The following is a 26,500-nucleotide window of genomic DNA, read 5'->3' on the forward strand; positions in this document are numbered from 1 at the left end:
ATGATAGCTTGGTGACATTGGCAAAAAGGTTGTGAGATATGATGGCATTAATTTTAATTTTAATAATCTGTTGAAGGAATTCGTAACCTGTTCAAGCTGGAGATTATGAGGCTGCTGGGAAACTTTTTCTGCAGCTAGGAGCAAAGGCCTCCTGGAGGTAGGGAGTTATCTCTTCTAGGCTAGCCTGATCCCAAAGCTGTGGGATGGGCCGTCTCGCCTGTAGCAGTCTCTTCTTGGCTATATAGTATTGTGACAGCCCTATAGTTTTTATTAGTCTCTGCCCTGGGGTGCTATTAAGGTTAAATGAAATCGGCATGGTTCTTGAGACTTAGTAAGGGCCCAGAAATGTTAGCTGTTACCAAAATGAAAAACAACTTGACTCACCTTCTGATATATTTGCGATTGGATTGGATTGTTAGTGTTGTGGAGGCAGAAAAGCAAATATATACAATGTATTGTTTAAGAACATTGGCTCTTTGGAGTTAGACAAGCCTAGAATGGAATAATGGCTCCAACACTTAACTAACTTACAGGATCTTGAGTAAGTTTCTTAACATTGGCTCTCAACCCTGACTGCTAATCAGAATTACTCATTGGAGTTTTTAAAATATGGATGCCTCATATCCACTCCTGAGCATTCTTAAGTAGGTCTGAGTTTGGGCCTCAGTTCCATCATGAGTAAAATTGAGTAATACTTACCTCATAGGGTTGTTGTGAAGGTCAGATGAGATGATATTTATAAATAGTTTCTCACAGTACTGAGTATATGGTAAGTACTCAATTGAATGGGTTTTATACAGTTATAGTAAGTACTTTTTAAGATAGGGTCAAATGAATATAAAGATCTCAAGAACTGTACCTTCCTGATAAATTTTCACAAGCCTTTCTCATACTTACATAAAGATCCCATTCTGGTAGAAGGTTCGTTCTGGTAGAGATTCATTTAAACATTTATTAAGCAGCTGCTCTGTATGGACCGTTAGACTCTACAGGATGTACAAAGATGAATAAAACGTCTAGTCCAAGTTTAGGCAAATACAATCAGGGCCTACTGAATTGAGGGTGGGGTGTGATGGAAAGAGCCCTGAATTAAAGAATGGTTTCTCCTAGCTGTGTATGGCCTTTTTGAACAACTTGTGTAAGTCACTTATTCCATAGAAGAGAAAAATGAAGCTCTAAGATGTAAAAGAATTTGTACCAAATGATTTCCAAGCTTCTTCTTTCATGATCATCATACTTTGCCTGCTTCTGAATCAGAGAATAGTTTTAAAAAATGTCTGATAAGAGAAAGCCTTCCAGATTTCTTTCACCTTCTTTATATTTTCCATCAGGTCATAATACAGACTTATTCTGTGTTTAGTTCATTGGTATGATATTACTGTTTTAAAATTAAGAAACTGTTCCAGATACATTGTAATTTCAACATCTTTGTGTATGCTAGACTCCTAAAAAAACAACTCGGTTTTATTCATATACTTGAAATATAGTGAATATCTTATGTAATTTGACTACAGCACATTTTGAGACAACATACTACCTCAGAATAGCACTCCCTTTCCTTTAAGCTATTTTCTAGAAAATGTATACAAGTTACTACTGCTGTCTTGAAGTCAATGCTTTAAATTTTACTTTTTAAAGAATTGTTGTTATTAAATAACACTAAATCTCAGAGTTTTCTGAGCTTAAAGACTCATAAAACTATTACTCTTTTACTATTTACTCTTTTCTTTTTGAATCTCCAGAACCTCTAATAATTGCTTGACGGAGGATACTCAACAAATATTAGTTGAATTAGATCTAAACCTCTACCCTGTTACTCACATGACTTGCTCTAATTTTTAGGACATTTTTTCAATTTAAAGTCCTATCTAAAAATAAACACGGGGAAAAATGGCTATATGTTTAATTAGACGAGACTACTACCTACTTAATTGGAGCCAGAAGCTTAGGAGTAACCACATGTTGAATGCATATGGCATGGAAGGAGTTTTATGTGTCAATTGTAGTAAAATATATAGAATGTAAAATTTGTCCTTTTGACCATTATTAAGTGTACAATTCAGTGGCATTAAATAGATTCAGAATGTTGTGCGACCATCACCACTATTTCCAAAACTTTTTCATTACCCCAAACAGAAACTATGTACCCATTAAGCATAACCCCCTCCGTTCTCCCCCCAATCCGTAGTAACTTCTGATCTACTTTCTCTCTGAATCTGCCTGTTCTATATATTTCGTTAAGTGGAATCATACAATATTTGTCCTTTGTGTATCTGCCTTATTTTACTTAGCATAATGTTTTCAAGGTTCATCCATGTTGTAGCATGTATCAGGAGTTCATTCATTTTATGGCTAAAAGCTGTTTTGATCTGGACAGAGGTGGATCTCTTTTTTTCCCTCCTCATCTATATGGAAGGCACGTTCCTTAGACCATAAAAGGTCTTAGGTGTATGTTGTCAGAGCAAAGATACTCGCTGGCCTGGGTATGTGTAACAAGTTGTTTGACATACTATATTATTAAATTGTTTTCATAGCATCTTGCCAAGGTACTTAAGGAGGAAGTAGGAAATACAGATGACATTCCATTCCCATGATCTGGGATGTATGAGTATCTGGAGTAAAAAACAGCAGATACCTGAATAATGGGAGGAGGCTTAAATACCATAGAGTAGGGCCTGACAGGCACTTTTTAGGTGTTAGTGATTGCTATTTTAGGAGACATTACTGGTTAATGGCGGTAATGCAATCTCCCTTCCTTCTTCCTTCCTCCCTCACTCCCTCCATCTCTTCCTTCCTTCCTTTTGATTTTCTATATTCTAAGCTTAAAACTTACACGAAAAAGTATTTTGTGGAGACATAGCAAAACTAAGCTTGACTTGTAATTTCATTTTTACCAGGTTCTTCATTAGAGGCTGTAACCACCTGTGAACTCTGTAAAGAAAAGTTGCAGCTTAACCTGGAGGATTTTGATATTCATGAACTACATAGAGCTCATGCAAATGAACAAGTTAGTATATTTTGCCTAATTTGGTAAGTGTCTGTTCTATGCTTAAAGGACAACTCTTGAAGAAAAGATTAAATCATGGTCAGAAAACCTGCATTAAAATAATAATAATAATAATAATGGTAATAATGTTTTAAAATAATTCTGTTATTGCATTAGCTATTAAAATTTTATATTTTTTCTTTATTTTCCCCATAACTTGTTGTAAGTGAAAAACAAATAAGTCTCAGGTTTTAAATTTAGAAAGATAAAATTCGTTATATGCTTCCTGAATAAACCTGAAAATAATAAAGACTTAGGAAAATAGTCCCAGAGTAGCCATTCCAACCTGATCTCCCCAGAGCTGTCTCAGTTGTGAATACCTCTGAGTGCTAGAACATGTTTGAAACACTAAGCCCTGAATCTACATCCTATTTCTGTATTTTTTATGTTAGGAATCATTTTTTATGTGCCTGTGTGACCCCATGTTCTTCCTACTGTCCTAGTTCCTTCCACCCTCCCCATTCCTGCCTCCAACTTTATGTTGAACAAGTTATGAAATCTTTTGCTCCAAGTTCACGTTGTTTCTCTTTTCTTTATATTTGTATCGTTACAGTCTAGCTGTTATTTATATAGTGAATAATATCAAGATTTCTCTGATCATAGTAATTTTTTTCCAAAGATTTTCATTTCTCAGATTTTTTGGTATGTATTGATAACTACCCTCCCATAATTGATGTGATCACTAATTGTTGCTTGAAGCTTTCAATTTAAAAAAAAATTTTGAGATACGTAATTAGAATGAAGAGCTCAATATTTTTCCCTTTTTTTCCTGCTAAAGGAAAATTCTGGGGGGGACAAAAGACGTTAAAGAAGATTACAAGGATGATTTTAGAGCCGTACTATCTAAGTATGTTTAGCATATTTCTTATGAAAAGAGATATGATGGTGAGAGAATGCATGAATGCTTGAAAAACACTTTTTTAATGAAGGGGTAATGGATATACCTTTTTTTTAATTGAGATGAAGTTCACATAACAAAACCCATTTTAAAGTGAACAATTTAGCAGTATTAGTACATTTGCAGTGTTATGCAACCACCACCTCTATCTAGTTTCAAGACATTTTCATCTCTCCATAAGAAAATCCTGTACCCATTAAGCAGTTGTTCCCCAGTGCCCCCTTCCTCCATTCCCTGACAACCACTAGTCTGTGTTCTGTCTCAGTGAATTTCTCTCTTCTGGATATTTCATATAAATGGAATCATGCAGTATATAATCTTTTGTGGACACTCTTTGCTTTTAAAATGTGAGAATAATAGATACCCTTTGAAAATCTGGTTAAAACTATGGACACTCCTTACAAAATATGCATAGACACAAAATCTGTATATGATTTAAGGGATTCCGAGATCCCTTGAAGCTAATTATTTAGATCCAGGTTAAGAATCACTGATCTAATGAATGAAACATTAGGCAGTTGATGTAGCCCAGATGCTGCTCTAATACTAATTATTGATTTATTCTCTAATGAGCCACTTGTCCAAAAAGAATGCCACTTTCAACAAGGAATTGTCTTAAATCCCCAGGGTGTCTCTCTAGAGAGCTGAGCAGTGGTCTTTTAAAGAACAGGGGGAAAGAGTATGGAAAGGTAGAATAGTGCAGTCGTGTTTTTTTTTTTTTTTTTTGTCAAAATCAGAATAGGTTTCAAAGGAGGATTTTTCTCCTGCCATTCTTCCTTCTCTAGGTGTTCCATCATGTTTCTTAAAGGAGGTTCTTTGGCTTTTCAATTCAACCAGGAATGTTTTTATTATTCTCCAAGAATTTTAATGACCCACAATCTTAAATAATTTAGAAGTGTTAGGAAATATTAGGTGGAGTCCATGTAAAAACAATGACAATGTTGATTAAGCTTCCTGGCTTTAACTTCTTTGTCTTGTGTGAATCATGGATTCTAGTGGCTTGACAGCTGTCCTCATGTTAAATGATTAGTTTAATACAGTTCATTTTCTCATCCAGTGGCTTCATCTTTTTCAAAGTGATAACCATTAAAAATTTTTTTAATCTTCTAGATGATGTATTATTTCCTTTTATTTTTTTATTTTTGTGCGGAAGATCAGCCCTGTGCTAACATCTGCCAATCCTCCTCTTTTTTTGCTGAGGAAGACTGGCCCTGGGCTAACATCTATGCCCATCTTCCTCCACTTCATATGGGACGCCGCCACAGCATGGCTTGCCAAGCGGTGCATTGGTGCACGCCTGGGATCCGAACTGGCGAACCCTGGATTGCCACGGTGGAGTGCGTGCACTTAATCGCCTGCACCACCAGGCCAGCCCCAATATTATTTCCTTTTAAGTTATAAATAAGCAAAATAATTAAGTGGAGCATTTAAAGAAACTTTTAATAAATCAGTTTTAAATTTCTTAAATACTCTAGAATTTGATAATCAGTTACTTGCTGAAGTTGGTACTAAGAATGTACAGTTCTTAACTCCAGATGAGTTAATTACTGAAATTGTTACAACTTACAGATAGTTTGCTGTATAAAAATTACAGGACAGATTAGATTTTTAATAACACTACATTCATGATTTGCATCCTTAGCTTCAAAACAACAGAACGGTTTTGAACCAAAGAACTGTTTTTAGTTTTTTGTTTTTGTTGAGGAAGATTCGCCCTGAGCTAACATCTGTTGCCAGTCTTCCTCTTTTATATGTGGGTCACTGCCACAGCTTGGTCACAAGTGGTGTAGGCCTGTGCCCGGGAACCGAAGCAGAGCGCACCCAAGTTAACCACTAGGCCACCAGGGCTGGCTCCCCAAAGAACTGTTTTTATCCACTACAAATTTCTGTGTGAATGATATGAGGATCACTTACTCTTATTACCTTTATTTGTTCATTTTTATATTTACTGTTGCCTTTAAGTTAATTTTATTGCATAAGATTACATAAGAAACAACCTACCAGAATAGATTTTACATAGTATATTTACTTAGCTGTAGATGAAGTGGTAATTTTTTAAGTAAACATTTATAGCCATTTGTGTAATAAAATGAGCTTTATAGAGAACCAGAGCATTCATTCTACCATCAAATGATTTGAAAGTCCCACTTTTATATAAATTGTTACATAAAGGAAGACTAAATGAGAATAAGAGGATATTCACACACCTGATTGGACTCATTATATATGGCATTAGTAAAATTTTAGGAAATATGAAGGGCGGCCTTTTATATCTTGTTTTAATAGATGGCACCATATCTCTTCCTAGGAACTGGATATGGATACATTTCCTCTAGTTTATCAGTATAATATCAATCTCAAGTCTACTAATTTTTCATTCTCCATATTCTTCTTTTTCTCTTGTTTCCTTCTCTATTGAAGGCTGAGTATGAGTTTATCAGCTCTGGTCTCTACCTAGTTGTGTTATTGCACTTGTGCGAACAAAGCTTTTCTGATATGATGGGAAATACAAATGAACCAAGCACACGTGTCCGAGTAAGTAATGTTGGAGTGGGGGAGAAGGGAGGGTGTGATGCAGCAAATGTTTGCTTTGGAAAGCAGATTATATCTTCACATTCTATTTCCTTTGGGGAGTTCTTATATTACAATGTTTCTTAAAAATAAAGGTATTATAGATTTAATAGAAATTACTGTCTTCCTTACTTCTATATCAAGCAGCCTAATTTTCTCATAAAGCTATTTTAAAGAAGTAATTTTCTAGCTCTTGAAGGTAATTGGAATATATTTCAGTGAAAAACAGGGACAGAACTAGAAACACAAAGATAAAGTGCTTTCCTTAATTAAAAAAACAACTCCGTATTATAACTTACAAACCTGAAATTGAACTCCAAAAACCAAAAGAGTTTAGGAAATTAACTTCAGTTTATTTGTTACTGTCCTGTAAAATGATTACCAGGTAATAATTTTTAAGTGTTCATAGTATAAACTACTTAAGATATGGGCTATTTGGTGTATACTCTGTACACGATTATCTTAACACTTAGGCTAGCTGTTTGTTGTATTTATAAGTAAATGATACTGTTTGCCTCAGTGTACCAGAGGAAATTTATACTTTGCTGCCTTGCCTATTTTGTGTAGCAGGGGCTACGGTCTACATTTCATTACTGTGGCATTCTGAACACTTCGTATCTTGAAATGTGTTCATAAACATATCCTTTCAAACTATTTTTTATGTAAATGTTCACTTCGGTGATAAAAATTCAGTGGCGTTTATGGTGAGGTGTAATGTTTCTCTTTTATTTTGAAAATTATCAAATCACCAATTCAGTGTATGTAATACTACTTCTAAATTGGTAAAACATTTTTCTGTAATCATGTGGCTATTATTCCTTGGAGCCAATTGACAGATTATATCATTGAGAGAAAAGAGAACGAACTATCAAGAGCATTCAGAATTTGAGCAAAGGTCTCTTGACTTCTAAATACTTTAGAAATCGTAGTACCTAAATTTAGTTAATGCTATAAAATGATTTCTAAAAAGGTGATGTATCTCTCCAGCATGAATAAACCATATAAAGCATATAATAATATGTTTTGAATTCCTGCCTTTGTAAAAGGTATAGACAAGTTAATATTAAAGTGGAAGTCATTTTTATGATTTTTTTGTAAAAGTACAGAATTAAATGTAATACTTCTACAGATACCAAATTTAGGCAGGAAAATATTGATTCTTGTTTTTATTTTATTTTTTAAATTGACCACTAAAATTGAATTCATTTGGGTCCAAGTTGCAAAGATGTTTATTTTTTTTCTCCATAATTTTTTCAAGTGTTATATTTATGCAAGAAGACAGAATACCATTGGATAAAATTATTTTATTGTATCTGCTCTCATTTTCTACCTGATTGTACATGAATTCTATATGACTAATAATGATTATGTAAGACATTTAAAAGATAATATCCTTAAGCTTGTAATTTTTGATGTGGGGGAGAAAGACCCCTATTTAAAGGCTTAAAATGGTGTTTGACTTTTTAAGTAGAAATGACTCTCCTATACTGATTCTCTCTTTAGATCCATTTGCAACATTTAAACTACTGTATTTCTTTCTGCATTGTTTCTAGTTTATTAACCTTGCAAGAACTCTTCAGGCACATATGGAAGATCTCGAAAGTAGGTGGCATTTCCCCTCCCCAGACTTGTTAAATTTACTTTTGCAAATTAAACCCACAGAGCAAAACCTAAGTATATACTTTTTCTACCAAATTAGAGCTTCATTTATAGGTTTAATAATACCAAAATAATCGATTTGGGAAAAACGAGTTGGACAACTGACATTAGTTTTTTGAAAGCATATTTTTTAAAAATTATATTAAGATACCTAAGGATGTAATTTTAATCACCAGTATTTTTATTTTAAATAAAAATTTATTTTTGATCACTTTAATTTTAACACTCAATCAAAAAGAAGACATTTAACTACGAATCAAACCACACTTCTTAATATGTTAAATTTTTTGTGTGTATGAAATTTTGCTTGTTATTCAGCTTTGTTGGATCATAAAAGGTTTTCCCTTAGTTTATATATAGGGCTAGGAAAATAGGGATGAGAGTCCTAATTCTGAGTCCATAACAGAAGCCATAGTTTTTTTGTTTTTTGGTGTTTTTTTTGCTCCTTGTTCGGGTCCTCATGGACCTTTAATAGGCAGCCAGCTCTGCCAGCAGCTCCAGTCTCTTAAGATTGCGTTCCAGCATTAGGACTTCTGCCTGGGCTCTTATGTGAAGGCACTTAATGCGCAAATCTTTACAGGCATCTGCACAGCTTAGCCTCGTCTCAAAGTCCTCCAACCTCCAGGTTGCTTAATACCAGGTGGGCTCAGATATTGGTGGCTCTGAAAGAGTTCTTAGGAATCCAAGATTACCCTACCTATTGTACTTTTTCTCCCAAAGCAACTGGCTCCCCATGATCAGATTCCAGTACACTCTTTAAAGTGTTTTTAAATATGTATTCTCCAATTGATTACCTTTAAACTCATCTTCAAAATACTCGGAGTGTTATCTGTAGTGTGCATAACATTTGTGCCTGTAGCGATAACTCAGCATCCTTTGAAGTAAGGTTTGAGAAGGACTTAGTCCTCATAAGAACCTTTTAATTCCTTGAATATTCTAAGACATGGATTTTTGTCATTAAGCCTGTACTATTTTTAAGTTTTAAAAGGATTAGAGGTACAACCAGATAATGCATTTTCACAATTTTAGTATGTGTGAAAATGGTATATAAAGGACTCAGTGGTCTACAAAGACCTCCTTTTTTTTTGTAAATTATAATTTATGCTTTGTCAGATGTGATGATGATAATTTGTTTCAGTGTACATTTTCCCCAGATTGCTTGTTTTTTTAAAACTAACGTTCTTATGTAGAATTTAAGTTTCCTAAACTTGCAACACGTGAGAGAGATGGAAAAAGACGGAGGAGAAATATACCCAAACTCAACTGCGAGTGAAAGATGTTGTGGGTGCTACAAGTTAACTCCTAAGTACCAGAGTATTAATATATTCCGAAAATTGGTTCTGACAGAATTTTCTTCCCGTGGAGTTAATCAAATAGAAAAACATGATGAATTCTCTGAAAAGCTATTTTATTTTTAGTTTGATATTTCTCCATGATATAGCATAAAACTTAACTGTAGGATTTACCCATTCATGAGCTAAGTATATGCTTGATATCATTTATTTAAAATGGATTTAAGATTTCTGCAAGATAAATATACTGAAATATGGAGACTCAAGTTTCATCTATAATGTGTAGAATAATTTTCTCATTGATTCTGTTTGCTTGATGCTCTTCAGTTTTCCAATATTAATACAAGAAGAATATACATTTAACCTTTCTGCCCTTGATAATAGGGGAGATGCTGGATAGATGTTTATTTTAATGAACTTCCATTTTCCTTCACATGCAGAACAGTTAACAGAATACATAGTTTTATTTATTATGTCCTTTCTAAAGACATTCCAGGATATTTTATATTAAACTCGTGAGCCACTAATGACTCTAAAATAAATTGAGGTCAGAAATATTGCAAAAGTGGTAAATTTTTGACAATGTGGAGGCATAGGAATAAAAAAAGGGTTTTTACTAAGCCCAATTATTTTAACTTGGGCTGTGTCTGTATAAAGCTTTTTTGACTAAATAGAGCTTTTTCTTGGCATTGTATAGACATAGCTTTGATGTAAATTGCAAGAACACCCATAACCTATTATTCTATGTACATTTTTTTTCATTCTCATTGGATGTATCAAACATATGCAGCAGTAATAAGCCAGATTCTACTCGGGTGCGTGAGAGCACTTAAGTTCACTTTTTCTGTAGTAGCTAGTGTATATATATCATTAGCTACTATAAACACAAATTGCTCTCAGAAACTTCTTAGAAGACGTTGTTGAACACATTTTTAAGCATTTTCATTTTTATAAAAACTAACAACAAAAAGATGTGAGGGTGGGGACGTTGTGGATGGGCATCACCCACAGTCAAACCACCCTAACCCTGTCATGGTAACTTACCATTTTGACCAAACAGTATACTAAATTGGGATTTTTATTTTACAAGTCATTGCTGTTCTGGCTTCATATTTACACTTCCATTCTCCTCCCCCTTACAATCATTCTTGATCATCCTGTTTTTTTTCAACAGCTTCAGAGGATGATTCCGAAGAAGATGGAGACCATAACAGAACATTTGATATTGCCTAACTTCGTATAAGACAAATGGATGATCTGTGAACAAGTGTTTATTAAAACTGGCAATTAAGTATGAATTAATTTTGAGGGAATGCCTATTGAATACATTGACTATACATGTATAAAATGAATATATATATACACATGTATTCAGGTATATATATATATTCATTCTCAAGTGTTGCTGAATTAACATTCTACTGCTGGACCTTTTAACATGGCCAGTGAATCTGATGTTTATAAACTGGTAATCAAAAGTATTTTTCTTTTAGGTGAATGGGAAAGTGTTACCCTTGTTTTAAATATCTAAGCAATGCCGACAAACCCTTTTTTGTGTTCTGGTTACTGTAGTCATATTTATGGGAAAAGTTTGTGTTCTAGTCTCTTGCTAGTGAAAAAAGTGGGACAAAATATGCTTTTGAAATAAAATGCCAAATGGCACCTAATTATTTTTCCTTTTAAAATGCCTTAAGTTGCAGTCTCATTTTCATAATCATTTGCTTCCAGTGTTTAAAAAAATAAAAAGGATGGAGAGAAAGTTATGAAGAGCATTATATTAGGTTTCCAAATTTAATTTGAATTCTAAATTCACTTAGCAATAAAAATCTAATTTTAAAAAAGTATGTAAGTATAAAATGTATAAATGATGGATGAAGTTTTATATTGATTTGCAAAATGCAGATTATATTTGATAGGCCATAGTATGTAGATATTCCTTTTAGGAATATTGCGGCTATAAATTATATCAGAATTGCTAGTCAATAGCTATTTGGTTAAAAAAAAATTATTGCAATCTCAAGTTAACGGAATATTTTTAAATCCCACATTCAAAGTTTAAAACACTGGTTTTCAATGTGTTTTTTAGTCTTGTCACTTCTTTATAGATAAATATGATATAAATAACCTGTTTGGATCCTGGTCGTTTTTAACTGTTTGTTGGTAATTCTGAGCATTTATTTGATGACTTAATATTTTTCACTACCTTTGGAGAACAGATGAACATTACCTATTCACCATGAATAGATCTACACTGTGGTCATGAGTTGTGTATATTTCCATAGCACTGTACATTTCCTCTGTCAACACCCTTAGGATACACTTTAAAATACCTCCAGGTGGTTTCAGGTTAAAAAAGTTTTATGTAATGGCAACAAACTATTTTTTCAGAACCTAAATAGAAACCGTGTAATTGCTCAAATGTGAAATCAGCAGTTTGCCCACACTTAGTTTGTTGGTCTTAATGTAAAACCTTGGCTTGAAATAAAGTGCATACTGATTGATTTACCTTTATAGTTTGAAATGTTTCCTTTTAAACTGGTGCTCAGAGAAGATTTCAAACCTTATAAGGTTTGGCTATAGCCAAGAATTTTATTAAAATTTCATACAAAAATATAAATGTTTCTGAAACATTTGCTCAACTGTTGCCTGTTATCTTTGAATTGCCTTACTTAAAGCAAAAATACAAAATTTAAGGATGCTAGTATCAGTAATTCTGTGGGCCCTTAAGGATGCTTTGAATTTCAACCATTTATACTTTTAATAGAACTCAGTATGAAAACTGTGTGTCTTCTGCTTAACCCACAAAGTTTTTTATGTAAAAAATGTAATTGGTAGAAAACATTCCATTGACGTGCATACAATTTATTTATAGTTTTGTTATATTTAATGCTATGATAGAGATACACAGACAATGGCTTGAGCTTTATGTATTCTTGTAGTTCCTTACTACCACTTAGTATTTCGGTATTGTATTAGCTTCTGATCGCCTATAAATATGAATTAGAGGAATCAGAGGGAATAAGAAAAATGTTTCATTGGTTATCACTTTTAAACTCTGAACAAAAATAAAGAGACCATACACCACTCACTACAAAAAATTCCTAAGAAAAGTAGTTAAAAGTAATGTTATTCTCTCTAGATATCTGCCAAACATAAGAATTATATTGTCATTATTAGCTAGACCCAAGATGTTGAAGAAAGCAATTTATACATTCTGAATGTAAACAAGCATGCTTACGTTATTATTAATACTAAAAATAAATACAGACTTAAATAATCCAGTTATTTGTTGACCACCGAATAGATACAAGGCCTGTTACCGATGTTTGGCTATATAAAAAATATTAAATTTAACACTTCATTACCAGAGGCCTCTAAGGACTTGTTTGAAAAATGAAATTAAATCAGTTTAAAATGGCCGTTTTGGAAGAGGTGTCATTAGGTAGAAGTTATCAAAATGAACAGAAGAAAATTAGTTGCATGGGAGTTGAGTTGAAGGAGAAATTGTTGAGCAGCACTGTCCAATAAAACTTTCTATGATAATGAAAATGTTCTATAATTTGTGTTGCCCAATATGGTAGATACTCACCACATGTGATTTGAGCATTTGAAATACAGCTAGTGCAATTGAAGAACTGAACTTGAAATTATATTTAATTTTAACTTATTTAAATAGTCACCTGTGGCTAGTGGCTACTGTATTGGACATTGTAGAGATTTCTGACAATTAGAGAAAGTTTTAATGAAGAGATAAGATTAGTCTTAGTTCTTAAAGGCCTGGTAGAATTTGAATAGGAAAAGCAGGAAGGAATTCCAGTTTAATGTTCACTATTATCACTATTAATAGCCTATCAGTAAAGACATGTCAGTCACAACACAAAATCTCAGAAATTTAAAGCTCTTACAGAGCATAATTGTTTTGTGTAATACATCTAGTGTAACATTTGCTCTTTTAGTACCACATTAGCCACACTGTAGAGTCTTCTGTCATCGCTTTGTAGTTACTCATGTCCCATTAACAATAGTGCTATTAATTGTGATGAGGATGTTTTTGATTTATAGTGGCCAATGGAAACAGATGGTACCAGCTAGGACTTTATTGCCATTGGTCCAACTTGAGAGATAGTGTATCTCCTCATAAGTAAATTATTCCCCGCAAGATAATTGATGGGATGTGGGTTAGGGAGAGAGATTACTTTCCTTGAGCTTTCAAGTTTCTAAATGTAGTAAATACAATTTTATATGAAGCCTGTATGTTCTTTGTCTTTTCTAATATTGTCTTTAAGCTGTAAAGGATGCTAAAGAAAATCACTTGTTTGAGCTTTCTTCCGTTTTCATTTTTTACCCCCAAAATGATTATTTTCACCTTTGTCTTAAAATGTACAGTACATGCACTGAAAACTTTGAGCATCATCACTACAGTAGTACATAGTGTTTTTCTGCAGTTTTTGCTTACAGTTTTCATGTCATTGAATGATAAAATTCATCAATGCTTGGGGAACATGAGATACGGAACAGGTGTGGTCGTAGGAGAAAAGTCCTTACAGGGGCACTGTGATACAAGTGTTTCTTCCCTCATTGCCAGCCTTCCTTGTACAACTGTAATTTTTTTTTGTTTCAGAAATTTTATAAAACCTTACTAAAATTCTAACCATTTGTGATCAGTGCTAAATACTGTTTGTGGTCCAAAATGGTGTTCTAAAAATAATGAAATTATAAAATTATGTGGAATATGGAGTGTTAATATCTGTAAAATTTTCTACATTTAAATCATAAAGGAAGATAATATTAGAGGTAATATTAAATGTTACCTCTAATTTAATTAATATTAAAAATAATATTGCTCTGCCAGAGTAACCAGCATGAGTGCTATCTAAATGTATAGGATCAATTTAAAAGTCGGGTGTATTCCCCCTATTGACAAAGGAGCAAGACCTAGAAATTGCTCAAGACCTAGTAGTGATGGCTAAAACTAGAGTGGTAGAATCTTTTTTTTTTATTTTTTTAACTCAGCTATAAACCACGGTGGTTCATCTGTGGGAGGGAAGATAAAGCAGGTAAGACAAGTAGACTGGGTTTCTGTTTTTATCTGCTTCACTATTGAGCTTTAAGCTTTCCTCATTCAAGTGAAAGGTGCATTGAGAGAAGTTGTTAAAACCACTATATCTAAGATCATTCCTTTTTTAATACTGTGTTTTTATAATCCTAAAGATTAGTTTTTGTCACGGTGATTACATGAGAATAATGTTACTAGAATAACGAAATATACCATATAAGCTATAATTTTCATTGTCAAGTTTTATGTTAAAATCTTGCACAGGAATTACTGTAAGGTATTTGATGTCTTAATCTGAGATTTCCAAATTTTAGTCAAACTGAACAGCATATTCATTTTCTTCTGCAGCTACCAACACACAGTCATCATTATAAGGCGATTGGGGTGCGGTTGAAAAAACTGTGGTGAAACCAGAATCCAAATTTCTTCTGTACAGGAACCAAACGATTGCTCCCAAAACTGTCAAAATTACTGTGCTGGCAATCACCAAAGCTGATATTAAAATGTGGTTATCTGAAAAGGAAAAAATAAAAGGAAATAGGGGAAATCAGAGTACACAAGTTGCTGGTATTGCAGTAGTTTATCACGTAAATATGTCCCTGTTTTGAGAATTTCTCACACTGATGAGGAAAATAAAATTACACATTTATTACTATCAAGATTTATATTTCTTAGCTTAAACAACTACCATACTTCAAAATTTCAAGTAAATCTTGCAATTCTCCACTCTAAGACCCTAAAATGGAAATTACCCACACCCAGGGTACACCATAGTCCTATTTGTCTTTCTCGGTTTTTCCTTTCTGATCTAAAACTTCAAATTCAGACCTACTGCTCTCTTTAAGCATAGTAGTCTTTAGATATTTGTTACATTAATGAAGCTTAATGGTTCAGCGGGCTTTTGGGATTTAAGATTTGTTTCACTGAAAAAACACCGAGAGTGGCAATAAATTAAGTATCTCCCTTTTTGCTTTTTTAATTTATTCAAATAACTGTATATTTGTGTATTCCTAAAGTAATTATGTATAACCTTACAGTTCTTGGCTATTCACAACCCTTGTAATCTTTCTGTAAGAATTTAGTTTAATAAATCAAGGGAAATTATTCGGTTTAGAAGTTAGCAGGAAGAAAATTCCTTTGGGAAGGTATTTGTATTATATTTAGAAATAAAAGGCCCAAAAGTATGTGAAAAAAAAATCCCCAAATTATTTTCTCTTTACAGATGTTTTTGCATTATGATTATTTGAATATACTCATAATACTTCAGCTGATGCTTGTTAAAGTGAGAACTGGGAAATTTAAGGCTTAGGAAGAAAAATCTGGCCAAAAGCTATTTGTTAAGGTGAGGGAGAGCCATTGATATTATTAAAGTATTGACAGGCTTTAAAAACACACAGTTGGGAAGAGTCAGGAAATGGCCACAGCTGAATTCTCTTCTTTTTAATCCTAAAATAGATAAAATTTCGTAGTGGTCACAACTTGTTAAGATGTGGGGACGTGTTATTCTTATAAGAAACATTTAAGTGAAAAGCCAGATGTTAAGCCAAGAATTCCGTACACTGATTTCAAATGGGATTCTTTCATAGTTAATTGTTGTATTAAACTTAACACAGCCCATTTTGCAGTATAGTGCCCTAACTTTACCAATGTGAATATACTAATTTTATTTCAGTCTATTAATGTACAATAGTACATTCATAATCAGTAGTATCTACTTTAAATAGTGATTTACATGATTGTAGCTCAATAAAGGAAAAAGGAGAAAAGTAAACTGTAGCCTGAAAGATCATGGTAATTGAGAGAATGATTTATAGACATAATCACACACCTTAACAGTAAATTAAAAGATTTGGTATCCCAAGAACTAAACAGCATCCAGCATTGGTAGGGCAGTCAGTATATACGCTCTTTGTGTTTTTACATTCTGCAAATGACCTGCAAAGCCTTTAGTTGACTAGCTGCATACTACTGAAATGTGGAAGAAAGCCAATCGAGGCAATTGAATGGTGTTATTAAAACAATGTGTAAGGTTTTATATCTGGAGGAAAGGATAATTCTACGTTAGAAAATCTACTCATTAATTGAAAGAAAAACCTGCTGCTCACTTTACTGAGTAAATAATTGCTGTTATATAACAGTCCTAATTTAAAAATCAGCTGTGGCTAGGAAGATGAGAAATCTTCCTTAGCCTAATAAAAGGAAGTTGGGGAAACCTATACATATAAGTATGTATAGCAAATATTTATATTGAAACATAAGCTTTCACTCCCCTGTCAGTTGTCAAATCTATACAGTCTGTCTTAACAAAAGGTCACCAGTGATCTCTGTATAAATGCAGAAACACATAGACACATTTCATTTCTTGTATCTGCCACAGCTGGACTGTTAGCCACCCAGCCTTGAGACATTCTCACTTGGCTTCCCTGACATTACTCTCCTTTTTCCCTTTTATTTTTCAGGCTACTCCTTCCTAATCATCTTCGTGAAGTCAAAACTCTCCTTGGTTGATGTAAACCATTTGAGTCTTAAATCTATTTACCAATAAGTGTGTGCAGCTGATGCCTCTCCCCTCGTTACTTCCAAGTCCGTTTTTCCTCACATTCCGTTAAATGATGACACCAGTAGCCACTGCTGAGTCATCAAATCTAGGAATTATCCTAGACTTTTCATTTGTTAATCAAGGTGACACATTCTGTCTTTACAACCTTTTTCCTGTCTGACCGTTCCTCTTCCTGCCACCTTTGTACCCTAGTTCTACCACTGATCGTCTGAGGCCCAAACTACATAATCTGCCTTTAGAAAACAATATAAGGGGCCTGCCCGATGGTGTACTGGTTAAGTTCGTGCACTCGGCTTCAGTGGCCCGGGGTTTGCTGGTTTGGATCCTGGGTGTGGACCTATGCACCGCTCATCAAGCCATGCTGTGGCAGGTGTTCCACATATAAAAATAGAGGAAGATGGGCACAGTTGTTAGCTCAGGGCCAATCTTCCTCAGCAAAAAGAGGGAGATGGGCAACAGATGTTAGCTCAGGGCTAATCTTCCCCCCCCCCAAAAAGAATGCCTATATAAATTTTTTTGTTGGACTCTATCATTATAGGCTAATTTGTTTGAGTGCCTAATGTATACATATAACCCGCCGATTTTCTACCCTTTCTTATATAAGAAACAGGCACAGGGTTTAAATGACTTGCCCAAGTCCTTTTACTAAGTGGCAGAACAAAAATCCAGTCCCTTCACCTTGGCTTATGCTGATCCATCCTCTTGGATAACCTTTCCTCTTTGTTGTCTGTTATCTACTTGTCCTTCGAGATTTAACTCATGCATTACTTCCAGTAAGCCTTTGCTGAACCCAGCTTGGGCTAACTTTCCTTTTTCTGTATGCTTACTATACCATGTACATCCTAGTACAGCTGCTTTAATTCTTTTGACAACATTCCTCCCAAGGGGGTCTTCCAGCCTACACTTGTATGAAAGGGAAATCCTTGTTTGCCCAGATTGCCACACCATTCAACTGTTTGTCTCTTGGTTGCTTCAACTCATTTACTGCTTAAGGTCATAGACTAAACCTAATCCCTTTCTGTATGACAGGCTTTCAGACATCCTTTCACTTCCTTTAGGTCTTCACTCTGCTTAAATATGACCTTATCAGTGATGCCTTCTCTGGCCACCCTACTAAAAAAAAAAAACACAAGACCTCCCTTTCTCCCAGTACTCTCATTCATCCTGCTCTTTTTCTATAGTACATGTCACAGTCTGACATACTATATATTTGCATGTATTTACTCCTACTAAGATGTAAGCTTGAAAGCAGAGCCTTTTTCTGTTTTGTTCTTGCTGTCTTCAATGTCTAATATCACGAAAGCCTGGCACGTAGTAGTTATACATATTTATGAGATATATAGATTTTTTAAATGAATTCAAAGGTACCTCTAGAGTCTAAAGACCAAATCTTGCCAGATCTTTTAGCTATTCCTGTCATGGTCTTGAGACGCATCATAGACCCGCCTGCTCTTTTCTAAACATGTTTCAATTAGCATATATGCTTTTACTTTTTCTAAAGTATACATGTACATAGCTTAAAATTCATAGTTCTACAAGGTATGTAACGTAAAATACTGTGCTCCTCCTGCCCTGCCACTCCTCACCCTTAACTTCCATTCCTCAAAGTTAACCACTCCTATTACTTCTGTTATTTGCCTCCGTGCTTCTAAATAACATGCTTACACTGCTTTTCCTGATTTAAAAAAAAAAAATTTAGGGCCGGCCCCATGGCTTAGCAGTTAAGTGCACGCGCTCCACTACTGGCGGTCCGGGTTCAGATCCGGGCATGCACCGACGCACCGCTTCTCCGGCCATGCTGAGGCCACGTCCCACATACAGCAACTAGCAGGATGTGCAACTGTGACATACAACTATCTACTGGGGCTTTGGGGAAAAAAAGGAGGAGGATTGGCAGTAGATGTTAGCTCAGAGACAGTCTTCCTCAGCAAAAAGGAGGATTAGCATGGATGTTAGCTCAGGGCTGATCTTCCTCACAAAAAAAGAAAAAAAAATTTAATTGTAAAATACACATAAAATTTACCATCTTAACCATTTTTAAGTGTATAGCTCAGTAGCATTAAGTACATTCAACTTGTGCTATGTCACCACCATTTATCCATAGAACTCTTTATCTTGCAGACCTGAAACTCTACATGTTAAACAATAACTCCCCAGCCCCGCCCCCCCAGCCCTGGCAACCACCATTCTACCTTCTGTCTCTATGAGATCGACTCCTCCAGGTACCTCAAATAATTGGAATCATATGGTATTTGTCCTTTTGTGACTGGGTTATTTCACTTAGCCTAATGTCCTCCAGGTTCGTGCATGTTATAGCATGTGTTAGAATTGCCTTCCTTGTTAAGGTTGAATAATATTCCATAGTATGTGTATACCACATTTTGCTTCTCCATTCATCCGTCAATGGACACAAGTTGGTTCCGCCTCTTGACTCTTGCAAATAATGCTGCTATGAACATGGGTGTACAGATATCTCTTTGATCCCTCTTCACTTTTTTGGATATATACTCACAAGTGGAATTGCTGGATCCTATAGTAATCCTGTTTTTAATATTTTGAGGAGCTTACAGTAAGATCACTACACACACATCTGAGTGGCTAAAATTAAATAGGTTGACAATACCATCATGGGATGGATGTAGAGCAAATGGAACTTGCATACACTGCCAGTAGGAATGTAACATGGTTCAACCACTTTAAAAATTATTTGATGGTTTCTAATAAAGCTAAACACATTAGCTCCCCTCTGACCCTGCAAGTCCACTCTTTGGAGTATACTCAAGGAAAATGAGAACATAGGTCCAAAAAAAGACATATGAGAGTGTTCAAAGGCAGCTCTATGATATTAGTGCCAAACTAGAAATGATCCAAATATCCATAAATGAGAATGGATAAATTGTGGGATATTTATAAAATACTATGCAACAACAGAAAAAGTACATCATATGCATAACATGGGTGAATCTTTTAAAAAATTCCTGTGTGAAAGAAGCCAGTAGAGTTAAATTTATGTGAAGTTCAAGAACAAGAAACTCTAACCTGTGGTGATAGAATTCATAACAGTGGCTACCTGTGGGGTGGATGGTGGTAGGGTGGACATTTATTGGGAAGTGGCATGAGAGAACTTTGTGGTGTGATGGAAATGTTCTATATCTTGATTTGAGTGGTAGTTACACAGATATATACATAAGCAACCATCCAGCTGTACATTTAAGACTGCATTTTACCTATGTTAATTATACTTCAAAAATATGGAGATTAAAAAATACTATCCAATTGGCAAAAATCCAAAAGTTTCAAAACAGGCACTCATATATTGCTTCTGGGAATGCAAAATGGTACAACTCCTCTGAAACTATATCAATATTGATCAAAGTTATATATTCACTTTCAATCCAGCAGTTACATTTCAAGAAATCTTATCTGCAGATAAACATGTACTTTTGCAAGGTGATTCATACATTGCAGCATTGTCTGTAATAGCAAATGTGTGGAAGCAACCCCAGTGGGAGTCTGGAGCTAAATAACTATGTATATCCATACAATGGAAGCGTATGCAGTTGTAAAAAAAAAAAAAAAAAGATCAATCTAGAGATAATGATATGGAGCAATATCTAGAATATATTAGTGAATAAAAGGGTCAGAATAAGTCTATATCTCAATTTGCTTCTATTGGCAAAAGAAACACTAGATAAGAAGAAACTGAAATGGTGCCCAGTAAGGGTAAAGGTAGAAGAGGGTGGTGGGGCAGTATGAGAGATTTTTCAGTGGTTGCCTTGTATAGTTTTGCTTTTTAAACCACGTAAATATATTACCTGTTCCTTTTTCCAAAAAAAAAATGCATTTAGTAAGCCCTTAAGAAGATGCTTTGTGAATTGTAATTACAACTATGAGGTGAATTTTTTTTAACAAAAGATGCAGAGTCATTTCCTACAAAAACAGGTAATGGAATTCAATGGGAAAATTAGGTGTTTAAAAAAATGTTCATTTCATATATATCTTGCAGTTATATTTAAAATGTCAAGTCTTACTACTAAGCTAAGACGTTTCTACATTCTTATAAGAGTTGTTCTACTTTACGTTATGTTGTATAATTAATTTTTAAAGGGGTCTTTAGTAGTATTTTAACATGCTAGAATCAGTATATTTTTACTTGTGGGAAAAATTTTAACAAAACTCTATTACTTACCTGATAAATATTTCTTCTCATATGGGACTAAAATACAAAAGAAAATTAAAATTAAAATTTAAGTATGGTTTATTCTAAGATTGCCTTTAAACACTTTCAAAGTAGTTAAAAAAGAACCTTTTAACAGCTTAGTATTATCCGTATTTCTATTGCTTGGTCAATTGTGTTATCTGTTTTGAACTTAGTTTTTAAAAAAAGATGTAGGGTTCTAAAAAAATACATTAGCTTGGTTGGTGGAAAAAGAATAACGGAACTCAAGAAAAAGACGATGAGGTGAGGGAAATAAGAGGATTTTGGTTGGAGAGTCTGTAAAAAATAAACATAATAAAATTAAAGTATACAAATGTGACCTTACCTCATTAGTATGGATTTGCTCACTATTCCTGATGTTTCAAAGTTATAGTTTAATTTAAAATTTGGTTGACATAATGGTGCCCCGAGGTACTGTATATGAAAAGAACCAATTTTTTAAACCTCCAATAAATATTGGAAGTTGAATGCTACTACCATAAAACTGTGACAGATTTTATATAATCACTATAAAAATGAGTCAAGGGGGCCAGCCCGGTGGTGTGAGCGGTTAAGTGTGCGCGCTCCACTGCAGCGGCCCGGGGTTCGCCGGTTCGGATCCTGGGCGCATAGCAACGCACCACTTGTCAAGCCATGCTGTGGTGGCGTCCCATATAAAGTAGAGGAAGAGGGGCACACATGTTAGCCCAGGGCCAGTATTCCTCAGAAAAAAAAAAAAAAAAAAAAAAAAAGAGATGGGGCCGGCCCGGTGGCGCAAGCGGTTAAGTGCGCGCGCTCCGCTGCGGCGGCCCGGGGTTCGCTGGTTCGGATCCCGGGCGCGCACCGACGCACTGCTTGGTAAGCCATGCTGTGGCGGCGTCCCATATAAAGTGGAGGAAGATAGGCACCGACGTTAGCCCAGGGCCGTCTTCCTCAGCGAAAAAAAGAGGAGGATTGGCGGATGTTAGCTCAGGGCTGATCTCCTCACAAAAAAAAAAAAAAAAAAAAAAAAAAAAAAAAAGAGGATTGGCAGATGTTAGCTCAGGGCCGATCTTCCTCAGACACACACAAAAAACGACTGTAGTCAAGAACCCTGGTGAGGCAAGTAAAAAAATGTATGTAATTCCAGATGTAAAGAAAAAAATAATCAGAGGCAGATGTAAGTTTTAGTTTACAGTTGAAGTAGAAGAGGGGAATACTAAGGATGCGAAGTGGGGAAATGGCTGTTTGTGACATGTTGCAAGTATCCCAAAATCATATTTTGAAATTTTAAGTGTCTTTAATGAGAAAACGATTCTTTCTAAAACTTAGAAGAACAAATTTTGTGTGCTGTTTAACAATAACATCAAAATATTGTAGGACAGGATAATTTTGTTCATTAGAAAGCATTCTCATGGGTCAGAAGAAAATTTATATTTTAATCCAGAATAAATTATAAACTACGATGCAATTTTTCTTTGCCTAAACAAAGGATGTTAGTTCTTGTAGAGAATCAAATTCTTTGTAAAGTTAATATTAGAATTCTGGAATCATTAGAATTTGGGAATCAGACATGATTATTTCACTATTTCCACTGTTTAATCAAATCACATGCAGAGAGGGTATGATAATTCCTTTGAACAAAACAGAAGAAATCTTTGACCTCTTGCAAGCTCTAAGAATAAGCAAATAGAATAAAAGTATGCCTGGGTCACATGATCTGGCCCCACCTCTGAAATGTAAGAGAATTACATATTTGACTTCCAGGACTTCCTAATATATACTGAAGTCTTACTCCCTCTATTTATTGAGGCACACTTATCTCAAAATTATTTTTAACACCAGCCCTACTTTCCTCACCCCTCTTAGAATGGAAAAAGGCCTTCAGTTATACTTACTAGCTGCTTTACAAAGGGTTCCCTCCACAGAAGAAACTTGACAACTTCCTTTTTTCCATTCACCTGTCTTGGTGTGCAAAAAGGCACAGGTGTCAACTAGATCCTCACCATCTTCTTGGTCTGTCCACTTATCAAATGTCATATTTGACTTATCAAACCACTTGAAACTTGAATCTGTCAGTTAAGGAATATTTTCAACATTATGACAAGTATAAAAAGATGTTAAAAGAAGGTCAAAGAAAAGGATCTAGGATTAAAGGTAGGAAGTTACTAAGGTATGTGTGGTCTAAACTTTTGGTTGTAGAATTTAAATATCCTGTACAGGCAAATCAAAGGTATTGATTCAAGAAGGTTCTGAAGAAGATCTCATTTTTGTAAAGAAAAAATATATATAATAACATTTTAATGGGGAAATAGCTAAGAAAATAGTTAAAGTAGTAATAGTAACCTTAGTAATTTCATTTCATTTTGAAAATAATTATATATGTACTTTCTATTTTCTACAGTGACAATAAATACATTTACATATTGTAACCTTGAGAGTTCAGTCTCTTTATCTTAATTAACTGTTGACATTAATACTAATTTTTATGACCCTACCATATTACAGAAATACTGAGCCTAGAACCAGATTTAATCCAAACAAAAGAAACCTTGTCTCTAATGTGACAGACACATTGAACTGCTCAGGGAAAAGCTGTGGTACAAGTCATGGATGCATCCTGAAAATACAATACCTGGAGACCACAGGAAACATCAGCTTGAACTAGAGAATTGAAGAATCTAAAAGAAAGTCATCAGTTTTAGTAACATTAAGAAAAAAGAAAGTGAGATCCCATAAGGTAAATATCACTTACCATCTGTGTCAAAAAACATGCCTAGTAGGATATCATCTGGGCCTTTCCATTGCTTTTTTAAAGTATCCAGTATAAAAGCATTTTCTTCTTCATTATGTATGCTTATCATGTCTGCTCCTGAAATTATTTTAGGGAGGAAAAAAACATTCCCAGAATCAATGAAAATCACATGAAGTATATAAAAAATTTTCATTATTATAATATATACAGTATGTTACACGTTTACATCTTTTTAAATTTAACGAGAATATGTACATTTCTGAAGAGACAATATATCACTCAAGAAAAGTAAAATGATAATGTGATAAATTGAACAGAATCATTTTATACTTTCTTATTTCATTCACCTAGAATTGGTAATCTCAATTATAAACAACAGGGAAACAAAACATCCTGGGGAGGCTTAAGCAGTAAAACACACTTTCTGAATCTCCCACTTTTTTTTCCTTTTTCCCACTACCCCTTCCTCTAGCAACCATGGCCTCTCCTGCCCTCAGTTCATGTGTGTAGGGAGGAGTAGCTCTGAGCACACCCAGGAGAGCTGAAAAGTATGAGGGCAACTTGCCAGAGCAGTCTCAACACTAATGAAGTTCAAGCAACAAGCTCTCTCTCTGACCTGCCTCACTTAACTGGCCTTCATGTGTCTCCTGCCCAAAACCAATGCCTTCGCATGTTTTCTTTCCTCTGATCATCCTTTAAAAAGTCCTGGTTAGAGAAACTGACGGATAAAGGAGGTCCTCGGTTATACTGGATAGTTGATTTTTCTTGGGACTCTTTCACCTGGTTCAAGAGTAAGGAGCAGTAGCCACGTATATTTTATGTCTCACATACATTAACTTGTTTTTATAACACAGTAAGCTACGTAGCATCCTATAAATATTGCAGTAACTACTTTTCCAAGAGGTATTTAACCTTGTTTCTTAACCCAAACAAAGATTCTCTTTTGAATTAAAAAATCATTCCACTGTCTTCACTGGATAATACTTATGAGAAAACGCTAGTGGAGTTAGTTTCATGATATTGTATGTTTTTGCAAGTCAAAACAAGTGAATGAATGATGACATCAAAGCTTATATTCATAGCAACCAGAAATGTGGTGGGGAGGGGACATCTAACCCCTGGGGAACATAAAGGGAAGTAACAAGGACATCCTTTCAGCTGTACGCAGCTAAATGAGGAATATAATATCCAAATGTTCCTAGGAAACGTGACTTTCAACCTCAGTAATTTTAGAAGTAACAATTTTCCTATTATTTTCCAAGGAGAAGTTGTTGGTTCTACACATATTTTAAAATTATCTTGGAGGCTTTGTGTACTACAACTAATTCAAATACATGGAGAGATGAGCAAGAAGCCTTTTCTACTATTAAGTTACATTCTTCCAAAATCATCCTGACTTAACAAAGGCTCCTGAAGACTTCAGAATATTGTCTTAGATCAGTGGTTCTCCAATTTTAGTGTGCATCAGAATCACCTGGAGGCCTTGTTAAAACAAAAGTGCTGGGCCTCACACCCAGATTTTCTGATTGAGTAGGAGTGAGATGGGGCCTGAGAATTTACATTGCTAACAAGTTCCCAGATGATGCTGATGTTACTGATCCAGGGACCACACTTGGAGAATTATAGGAGGCTTAAAAAATAGATTAATGTATTTATGGCATCACTGTAAAATTGATAAATTTTTTTATAATGTTAACAGTTAAATGGAGAAGAGAAAGAGCTCCTATTATGTTCTGATATAGTAAGAAAAATTTGTATTGGGTGATATACTTTTACATCTTTTAGAAGAGGCTTTAAAAACAATAAGTTTAACTACAGAGGAAGAGAAAACTAGTATAGGGCCAAAAATCTCTCTAAAAATATACCATATTGTTAAAGAAGAAAGTCACAAACTGGGCAGACTAAAGCTCTATTGTAAATAAAAAATAAAAAGGCAAACACCTTAATAGAAGAAAAAAATTGGTCTCAGACTGTTAAAAAGGCAGTTCACCTCACAAAAGGAAATATAACACCAGAAATGTGTGAAAAATGGGGTCTCACTGCTGAAGAAATGAAAATTAAAATAAGACTTTAAGATTTGCAGATTAAACAGTGTTGGCCTTGGGTGTAGAAAAATAGGCACTCAGATGGCTAGTGGGAGTGAAAATTAGCACAACCTTTTTGGAGACAATTTGGCAAGATATATCAAAAGCCCTAAAAACAAGTACATATTCTTTGTCCCGACAATCCCTAACAACTTATGCTAAGGCAGTCATTGGCTTTCTGCTCAAATAGGCACAATCATTAATGTTCATCCCACGTTGTTTATGACCCTGAAAGATGGGAAATAATTTAATAACCAATATTAGAGGATTAATTAAATCAATTATGGCATATCTATCTAGTGGAATAATGTACAGTTACTAGGAAATATGCATTCTATATTTACTACCATGGAAAGACATTTTTAAGGGAAAAATCAGATTACAGAACAGTTTGCCTAATAT

General features: G+C 34.6%; 2 protein-coding genes across 8 annotated transcripts in view; one reads left to right on the forward strand and one right to left on the reverse strand.

Annotated features, from left to right (window-relative positions):
- The window catches only part of MARCHF7 (membrane associated ring-CH-type finger 7), a 54,789-nt gene extending 42,817 nt beyond the window's left edge, over window positions 1-11,972 (forward strand). For 3 of the 7 annotated variants that reach the window (XM_058549067.1, XM_058549068.1, XM_058549069.1), the window contains exons 7-10: window positions 2,898-3,007; window positions 6,366-6,479; window positions 8,069-8,117; window positions 10,641-11,972. In XM_058549067.1, the coding sequence (XP_058405050.1) occupies window positions 2,898-3,007; window positions 6,366-6,479; window positions 8,069-8,117; window positions 10,641-10,699 (332 nt within the window). In that variant the 3' untranslated portion in view covers window positions 10,700-11,972. Of the gene's footprint in view, window positions 1-76; window positions 158-2,897; window positions 3,031-6,365; window positions 6,480-8,068; window positions 8,118-10,640 lie in introns of those variants that run through there. The other 4 variants (XR_009221410.1, XM_058549070.1, XM_058549071.1 and 1 more) reach the window with 4 other exon arrangements.
- A 2,311-nt stretch (window positions 11,973-14,283) lies between these two features.
- The window catches only part of LY75 (lymphocyte antigen 75), a 120,472-nt gene continuing 108,255 nt past the window's right edge, over window positions 14,284-26,500 (reverse strand). The window contains exons 36-39 of the mRNA XM_058549066.1: window positions 24,015-24,131; window positions 23,158-23,331; window positions 21,272-21,298; window positions 14,284-15,035 (exon numbers count right to left, since the gene is read on the reverse strand). Coding sequence (XP_058405049.1) covers window positions 14,833-15,035; window positions 21,272-21,298; window positions 23,158-23,331; window positions 24,015-24,131 — 521 coding nt within the window. The 3' untranslated portion in view covers window positions 14,284-14,832. The remainder of the gene's footprint in view (window positions 15,036-21,271; window positions 21,299-23,157; window positions 23,332-24,014; window positions 24,132-26,500) is intronic.

This window comes from Diceros bicornis, chromosome 10 (genome assembly GCF_020826845.1).
Source record: "Diceros bicornis minor isolate mBicDic1 chromosome 10, mDicBic1.mat.cur, whole genome shotgun sequence".
Lineage (NCBI taxonomy): Eukaryota > Metazoa > Chordata > Mammalia > Perissodactyla > Rhinocerotidae > Diceros > Diceros bicornis.